General features: G+C 41.3%; 1 protein-coding gene across 1 annotated transcript; it reads left to right on the forward strand.

Annotated features, from left to right (window-relative positions):
* Positions 1-390: 390 nt before the first annotated feature.
* On the forward strand, positions 391-897 carry LOC125374647. Its single transcript, XM_048385791.1, has one exon. The coding sequence runs from the start codon at positions 391-393 to the stop codon at positions 895-897; it is 507 nt and encodes a 168-aa protein (XP_048241748.1).
* Positions 898-10,035: the final 9,138 nt, after the last annotated feature.

Raw genomic sequence — 10,035 nt, forward strand, 5'->3', positions numbered from 1 at the left:
CATATTGGATGGACAAATCTTGCAAGGGACACACTACCATAGACCTAGCAACCATGGCAAATTGGATGGACAAATCTTGCAAGGAACACACTACCATAGACCAAGCAGCCATTGCATATTAGATGTACATGTCTTGCAAGGTACACACCACAATAGACCTAGCAGCCATGGCATATTGGATGTACATGTCTTGCAAGGAACACACTACGATAGACCTAGCAGCCATGGCATATTGGATGTACATGTCTTGCAAAGAACACACTACGATGGATATACATGTCTTGCAAGGAACACACCACGATAGACCAAGCAGCCATGGCTTATTGGATGTACATGTCTTGCAAGGAACAAACCACGATATACCTAGCAGCCATGGCATATTGGATATACATGTCTTGCAAGGAACACACCACGATAGACCTAGCAGCCATGGCATATTGGATGTACATGTCTTGCAAGGAACACACCACGATAGACCTAGCAGCCATGGCATATTGGATGTACATGTCGTGCAAGGAACACACCACGATAGACCTAGAAGCCATGGCATATTGGATGTACATGTCTTGCAAGGAACACACGACGATAGACCTAGCAGCCATGGCATACTGGAAGCAGATGTCTTGCAAGGTACACACCACGATAGACCAAGCAGCCATGGCATATTGGATGTACATGTCTTGCAAGGTACACACCACGATAGACCAAGCAGCCATGGCATATTGGATGTACAAATCTTGCAAGGCACACACCACGATAGACCTAGCAGCCATGGCATATTGGATGTACATGTCTCGCAAGGAACACACGACGATAGACCTAGCAGCCATGGCATATTGGATGTACATGTCTCGCAAGGAACACACGACGATAGACCTAGTAGACACGGCATATTGAATGTACATGTCTCGCAAGGAACACACCACGATAGACCTAGCAGCCATGGCATATTGGATGTACATGTCTTGCAAGGAACACACTACGACAGACCTAACAGCCATGGCATATTGGATGTACAAGTCTTGCAAGGAACACACTACGATAGACCAAGCAGCCATGGCATATTGGATGTACATGTCTTGCAAGGAACACACGAAGATAGACCTAGCAGCCATGACTTATTGGATGTACATGTCTTGCAAGGAACACACTACGATAGACCTAGCTGCCATGGCATATTGGATGTACATGTCTTGCAAGGAACACACGACGATAGACCTAGCAGCCATGGCATATTGGATGTACGGACTGATGCCGATTTATAGTGCTAGCTCACTGGGATACCATGCCGCAGTTTAACATGAATACCCCACTCAGACACAGTATACTGACTCCGAGCCGACCAGTCCTTGTTTTAGCCCCTTAATGACAGACAGGGTAAGAACAAGTACCATCTTTTAACGTCTTTTGGTATGACGCGGTCGGGGATCGAACCCCGGACCTTCCGCTCTCCGGGCGGATGCTCTACCACTAGACCACGCTGGCGGTCTTTATGTAGATGAGTCATGTAGATGCATGTCATGCTTAGCGATGAAATGTGCTTCCAATATTTTTATTTGATAGTTTCTAAAGTGCATATCAGTTCATCCATCAAAGGCAAATATGTACTAATGACTTCGTCGAAGATAAAAATTAAACTTGTTGAAAATGCGTAGGAATACACATTATGTATACAATGTCCAAACGAGTGTATGTCACAATATTATTGATGTGCAGTTACAGATATTGCGAAAGACTGAAACATGATCCCCTTGTAATTGCTTGTTCGACTTATTTTAGTATCTATCTGGTTGTATTGTGGTGCAGCAGCTGTGTGGGCGTTATAACGTCTTCATGAGTGAATCATTCAACATGAACCTAACGCTCCAACGACTGAATCCGATACCTATATCCCTCTGGATAGTGAGTGTTTTTGTGACGCACATTTTCCTAAAATCTGAAAAGCGAACGTTGTGCAAGAATTGCGCTCACGCGGCACTGGAACTATCTCCGGTTATAAATTTACGCAGATATGTTGAACATTAAATTTCCGATCTGATGGTGTAAATTTAACTGAAGTGTAAATATTAAACCGCTTTGAAAAAAGACACTGCTTCGTGTTGTCCGAGAAATTTCTCCGCTTTTTATCGTGTTTTATTTAGTAGCTTCACGCAAACTTTGAGCAAACAAAATACTGCCTGATATCTGGACGACATAAATGTATATCAAATGGAATCGTATGTATAACGACATAAATGAAATGCAAAAAATAGCCTGCCGTAAATGACGACAACTGATTTACCTCAATGACGTCAAAAGGCGACAGAGAGATTGCACACGTAGTTTATTGTAACTCAGGTCACTTGGTGAGAATTAGCTGTGGGTAAGGTCAATATATTTCTGTGGTGTTTTGTTCACGAGGAACCAAACTATTCCAACACAAATATCGATATTGAAACTGTATACGTTTAGGCATAAAAACACAATAAGAAATGATGAAATTGTACTTCATAAAAAAATAAGTAATAAGGAAATTGATGGCTCATATAACCTATAAATTAGTCCTTAGATTCCAACGTTCTCCTGATTGTGTAAGTGTAATTTGACTTATGTTGCACCATTATTAATTGAGCACGAGCCGTATCATCAAATGTAATGAACAACTAAAAGATTGACACCATTCTATTTGACGTCATGGCTGTTTTTATGTCTTTGACAACGTCGGAGAAAGACGACACTGGTATTTTGATTAATACGTACCTCCCCGTATTTTCTATCAATGGTATGGAAAAAGTCGATGTGTAAAACGGAATTTGACGCTTTTTCGACACAACATAAAATGACTGCGTTCACCATGTGAATTATGTCTTGAATAGATCAACATTCAATACTTTACAGTGTGGACAAGACACGAACCTGTTTGACATCAATTTTACGTAATCAAGTACTCAAAAGAATATTTAAAAAAAAAAAAAATTATATTCAATATTGAACATGTAATTGTTCATTATTATGTAATTATTTCTCTTCATCTTGTCTCAAAATTATACAATAAAAGATGGGAAGAAAGCTATATTGGTATAGAATTATCAGGATAATCGTATAAGGATAATCGTCCACCAACGCATTCTACAGTTCAATTTAGGTTTCATCAGTCGGATAAACATTTTTTTCTTTTCTTCTCTGCTGCTTATTACTAGAATACAATTTTTAAAACGGAAAAATAATAAATTCCCGTTTCCGCAATCATCAATGTGTTTGCTGACACACATATGCGTCTGGGATGATTTTGTGTTCAGCACTGTACTTATGTCTGGCCATCATTTTCGGGATCTACACGGTTAAATATATTTAAAAAATGTCGTAAGTATGTATCTGCTTAGCTTGTACTTAGCCACGTACTAGCACGTACAACCTTCTTGTTACTTCAGCGAGGAGATAGTGTTGCTAATTGCACTCAGTATTGGACCATACTTTCTATTTCATGAGCGGAAGCAAAATAGTCGGAATTTTATCAGATTGATTCCTCATAAGCGCATAACCATATTAGTACTAACCTAGATCTGACGCGTTGACCATGGGAGATAATGCACAGATCTGGTCACGCTTGGCACACACATACGTCTTTGTCCACTCCATCACTGTGTACACTGGGGCAGTGATGTTGGCAATTACAGCCAGCTTATCCCTACAAGAATAGAATTTCCCCGAGTGTCAATAACAGGAAATTATTGCCTTGGGGTCTAATTAATGACCATTACTTCCTAGTAATGGATGCGTTCATGCCCATTGTCTTACGTGTATCGAGGCATTGACCATGATATTGACACGAGCTGTGAAGGGAGGCTTATAAGACCTCCAGAATTTTCAGTGACTACATGTGTTATGAGAGATTTTCTGTATGGAAAACAACCGTCAACGCCAGAGAATTGCAATTCTCCCTGAGTTGAATGATAAGCCTAACCAGCCTGACTGTGCCAGGATCACCCAAATCCTCTTTGCTGCATTTTGTATTTTGATCTGTAAATAATAATAATAATAATAATAATAATAACAACAACCGTCAATGTGTGATTTTGCATCAAAATGTAAATATGAAATGTAGATTATGTGATAAATTTAATGAGACTGTCCAACACATTGTGAGTGGATGCCCAGCTTTGGCACAGACACACTATCTTAAGCGACATGATGGGGTGGCTCGATCATTTTATTACCGTCTTCGCCATGCTTGTGGTTTTGACACAGAGGTCCACGCATGGTACGACCCGGAATATGTAGAGGGCGTCATGGAAAATGATAAATACAAAATTCTTTGGAATAGGCCCATTTACAGCCTTAGACGTTTTCAGGCCAACAAACCTGATCTTGTCCTTTTCGATAAATTCATTGAAATCATTTATAGCATTGAATTTTCTGTCCCCATTGACATTAATGTAATTGACAAGATTGAGGAAAAACATGGCATATATGCGGACCTCGCTTTCGAAATGACACGTTTGCATCCCAAGTACCAAGTTGCCCGATTCCCCATTGTTCTCGGTGCCTTAGGTTTGATACCTCCCAATCTCTTGACTGACATTGGGAGAGTTCCCGGGTTTGCTGCCAGGAATACAGCCCTTCTGACAATCTGGGTAATGCAGAAGGCTGCAGTATGGGGGAGTCTTCACATTCTCCGAAAGGTTCTTGGTGAGTTGACAAGGCAGCGCTTCCTGGGAGAAGTTCCATTCATTGTCTGGGCTGCGTGTAGAGGGGGCAAGGGCCCTGAGCTGATGATGAGCCCAACCAGCCTGACTATGCCAGAATCACCCAAACCCTCTTTGCTGCATTTTTTATTTTAATCTGTAAATAATAATAATAATAATAATAATAATAATAAATGTGTTCATTGTATCGCAGCAGATGTTGCCCAGTATGGACATAAAGCATCTGTGAGGAATTTATATGTTTTAGTTTAATAGACAGATAATATTAAAGGGAATTAGTATAATAGTATTCGAGAAGGATATTGTTTCTTTGGTTTAAGGCCCGGATTACAACAGGGTGTCATCTCCATCAAATGAAGCCAAAAGTCCCAGAGAAAGGGGAGTTGGATGCTAGCGACGCTGTTTCCATACACCTCCTTTGCTGCAGTACTTGTATGTGAGTGAGGTGGCTTAACGCCCCTTTTAGCAATATTCCAGCAATATCACAGCGAGGGACACCAGAAATGGGCTTCACACTTTATACCCATTTGGGTAATCGAACCCGGGCCTTCGGCGTAACGAGCCAACGCTTTTAACCACTCGGCTACCCCGCCGCCCCTTAAGGTACTTGTAAATGAGTTGTGTACATGGGTGTATTTAGTGGATAAACACCTTCTCATATGTGAGGGCCAGGAGACTTATAATAAAGGGTGGGGCGGTTTAACTAATTTTGTAACTTGAGGCTAAAAACATTCACGAGTTTAAAAGATTAATATTGCCAGCGTTGAAATATCTGCAGCTTAAACGGAAATTAAAACATGAAATAAATGTCTTGATGACAACGCATGAGCAACTACTCTCAGCGTGTTAATATTCCCATCACCAGCAGCAACGTTAATTAATTGCATAACCAAACCAACAAGCTCATAAATTCATTATTTGAGATAGATGTATGGATGGTTCACAAAGTCTGTGGTATTTTTCATCATGTATATATCAATCACGTGGAGAGTGTTTGGAGATAATTGGTTAGCACCGTCCCCTTCTGACATTACCCTGAAATAACTGGAACTACACTCCATTTGCGTTGAGGCATAATTAGTTCCATGTTTGGTAACTCGCTTCATTATAGCTTATTCCCTCCCACAGCAGATCTTGATACAATACTGGACGGACCTTTATGGATGCACCGAAGGGACGTTAGTCTGTCAGATAGTGACGAATGATAGTTGATTACATATCGCTGCAAATGTATTCCTGAATGTCGCAACTCCTCGACGGCAGAGCTATTATAGCCAATGGTATACCGTCATGAATCCTCCGTTTTACTTAAGGCACACTCTAATAGCGTGTTGTTGAAATGGAGTATCTTGTTTCAACAGGATATAAATGTACTCCCTGTGATTAAATATTGAGCTCGTCATGGACAGGAATGGATGTCATTTCATGGCTAGCTCGCTGACTTGGTTGGTGCATGTCATCGTATCCCAATTGCGTAGTGGACCCGTGAAGATCCGGGGTAGAATAGATCTCCAGCAACCCATGCTTGCCGTAAAAGGCGACTATGCTTGTCGTAAGAGGCGTTTACGGGATCGGGTGGTCAGGCTCGCTGACTTGGTTGAAGCATATCATCGATCCCAATTGCATGGATCTATGATCATGATATCAATCACTGGATTGTCTGGTCCATACTCGATTATTTACAGACCGCCGTTATATAGCTGGAATATTGCTGTGTGCGGTGTAAAACAACCAACCAACCCAATTGCGTAGGTAGATGCTCATGATGTCAATCTCTGGATTGCCTGGTCCAGACTCGATTATTAACAGACCGCCGTCATATAACTGGAATATTGCCGAGTGCAGCGTTAAACAACAAATAAACAAACAAACTTTGAGCCTACCTTTGTGTATACACGGTGCACGATCTGGTTTATTGCAAGCACTGACATTGTCTTCATTGTACAATATGTTAAAACTATCTAATTCTAACAATGTAGTGTGCTGTTGTGCGGCGTAAGGGAACAAACGAACCCTTATATGCAAATTGCTATAGCAGGGCATGGTTATCCTTTTCGCGAACACCTGGTGTCATCACTGATATTTACCGATTCATTCATATAATTTTCACCGCTATTTTGCCTTTTACGCCCAATGGAAACTGTTTATCGAGAATGATTATTCTCTGGCGTTGTTGCTTCATATTCGCTTAAATTACAGCGTGGAAGCTTGGTGTGGAAGGAAAGTGATGCTGTGACAACTCTGGTGAAATCAGCTGGTATGGGTTTTGTGCTGGCAAATCAATTATCATAATCTGAAAGAATCGTGGAATCAAACCTCGACCGTGCGATCATGACACGGCCAAGCATTGCATCTCTTCACAATGAGTGAGTGAGTGAGCTGGGTTTAACGCCGATTTTAACAGTATTCCAGTTATATCGCGGCGTGTCAGCTTAATGTTGGAGGAAAGCACGAAGTGATGCAGGTCTCAGACGTTTAGCACTTCGATGAAACCCACGAGCACGGGTATGGTGCTGACAAACCTAGAAACATAATCGAGGCGAACCGGGATTCGAACCCAGGCGCATGTCAGTCGTGCCCAAGGGACGCAACTCTGCACATCGAATCGCGGCGCCCGAGACGACTGGGCCACCCATGCCCCCTCTTCAAAATGAATTTCGACGCCCGCGCGCGTGACCCCAGTTTGGAGACGAAATATTTTTCAATTTGTTTTAGTGGGATAAATGCCGATGTGTTATACTGAATCCGTGACATATCGTGATTGTACAGTTGTTTTTTGGTTTAATATTGATTAAATATACTGATGGTAAGAAAGGAGGGAACATATATATTGGTAAATATTATCATACAAATACGTTTATATATATATATTGACAAATATGCATACAAATTTACATAACGCATAAGCATAAAGAAATATAAAGTTAAAAGTTAAGTCATTAATGTAAAACTGTATCGTCTTGCACAGTTTGCGCACTGAAGTCACACTATAAATATTCTATTAGAGACTTGAGGGTCACAGCTTGAACTGTCAATCCTTCGTGACGGTGTTTGTCTTTCGTCATTAAAGGTTACTGATCGACGCCCAAGGCGACATGCCACCTGTCATGCATGTCTAGCCTTAGCTTCTTTTATAGATACAATATTAAATATTAAATATAACTGTCGATCAAGTTAAAGTCATTTGATTCATATTTATGCAAATGAAACGGTATAGCAATAATTGCATAATTATATTGGCCAATCAGAACGGTGTCGTACTGCTCTTACTTCACTTCATTACAATCTAAAGCGTATGTAAGATTGCCGTAGTGGCAGCGACTCTGAGGACTCAGGTCACTCGGTCTCGGGACCCTGGTCACGTGCACACGCTTGGTCGATGCCTACCAATGAATAAAGACTAAAAACAGAGACTTAATACTTATACATGACGATCCCCCGGCGCTAGTTATGAAGTGACTGCCATACACCAAGAAGTCGCAATGTGACACAGCATAAGTGAGTGAATAAATGAATATTGTTTTACGTCGCTCTTTAGCAATATGCCAGCAATATCATGGCGGGGAACACTAGAAATGGGCCCACACATTGTTCCCATGTGGGGAATCGAGCCTGGGTCATCGTCGTGACGAGCGAACACTTTAACCACTGAGCGACCTCACCGACCCCACACCACAAGAGTGAGTGAGTGAGTTCGGTTTAACGCCGCTTTTAACAGTATTCCAGTTATATCGCGGCGTGTCAGCTTAATGTGTGAGGAAAGCCCGAAATGATGCAGATCTCAGACGTTTACCACTTCGGTGAAACCAACGAGCACGGGTATGGTGCTGACAAACCTATAAACATAATCGGGGCGAACCGGGATTCGAACCCACAACTATAGGCTTCTGGCGTGCCCAAGGGACGCAACTCTGCACAGTGAATCACGGCGCCTTAGACGACGGGGCCACCCGTTCCCCCCACACCACAAGAAACAACATGGATATGAACACATCTGTTCTATCAGTAACATTTGCTGCTTTCGCCCTTATCAGTTTTCACCAGTATGACTACAGTATCGTTGTTTAGCACATGTTCTTAGTTCTATTATGAATTTGTAAATATACTCTGATGTCAACTTGATAAAAGTGTGACGTTATATTCCGCTTGATACTCGATGATAATTTGATTTTTCTTTTCAAACACATTCTTGTTTTATGTATATGTAGCATTCATATGTACACCTGACACAATTATATTTTTTGTCTTTTTGTTAAGTGTTCCCATATGATTTTCATCTGTATATCCTTTTTATTTCCATCATGTTCTGAAACAGCTCTAGTAGCCATAGAACGAGAGAAGGGAGGTCACCATGAGCGTGTCTCACATACGGAACAGAATACTCATATCCTTTTTACACAGACAAGTGTTGTAAAGAACAATATAAGTTGTAGGCTTATTACTAGCGCAATATGGCTTGAGGTACCCCCTGTGTGGTCCGTGTAACTCGAGCCGACAACTAATTAATCTGACCAAATGTTTTATCATTTACAACTTGAAAACAAACGGAGATGGAGATGCGACTCGTTTGTTCGTCGTAAAAAAAACCAAGTGAAAATATGTTTAAGCTCTTTGCGCCACGTATTTCTGATGCCAATGTTAATATAAAGTACGCGACGCCGTTGAGCTGTAAGGAGCTTGCACTTCAGAGATTACAGATTTCGGACGGACTTATTTTTGTCCAGTTCCACACAGCTGTACCGGGGAACATGGAAATGTTTAAAAAATGTCTCTGACTCAAGAAATTCGATGAGACAAACATTTATGCATTAAAGGGAAATGGAGGAGCGTATTGCATCCGAACCTGTAACATACATGTATTAATTTGGAGGAATCCACATTACTAATACAATAGGACATCCTTAAAATAGTTGCGTTTGAAAATAGTGTTTTCATAAACTGTACAAAAACTGTAACCCGAGTCCGGACTGATGCCGATTTATAGTGCTAGCTCACTGAGATACCATGCCGCAGTTTAACATGAATACCCCACTCAGACACAGTATACTGACTCCGAGCCGACCAGTCCTTGTTTTAGCCCCAGTATGCCGAGCACCAGACAGGGTAAGAACAAGTACCATCTTTTAACGTCTTTTGGTATGACGCAGGCGGGGATCGAACCCCAGTCCTTTCGCTCTCCTGGCGGACGCTCTACCACTAGGCCACGGAGGCGTTCTATTGTCAAGAGCGATGAATGATAGGTTATGCTCACAGGCAAGTTCTCCTTCGCATTTGTTCTGGAGTTAAAGCTGACACGTATTTTAATAAGGAATTTATTTTAATATTTATTTTGCGTTTATTGAAATATAAA

The sequence above is a fragment of the Haliotis rufescens genome, unplaced genomic scaffold (assembly GCF_023055435.1).
Source record: "Haliotis rufescens isolate VD_foot unplaced genomic scaffold, xgHalRufe1.0.p SCAF_10, whole genome shotgun sequence".
NCBI lineage: Eukaryota > Metazoa > Mollusca > Gastropoda > Lepetellida > Haliotidae > Haliotis > Haliotis rufescens.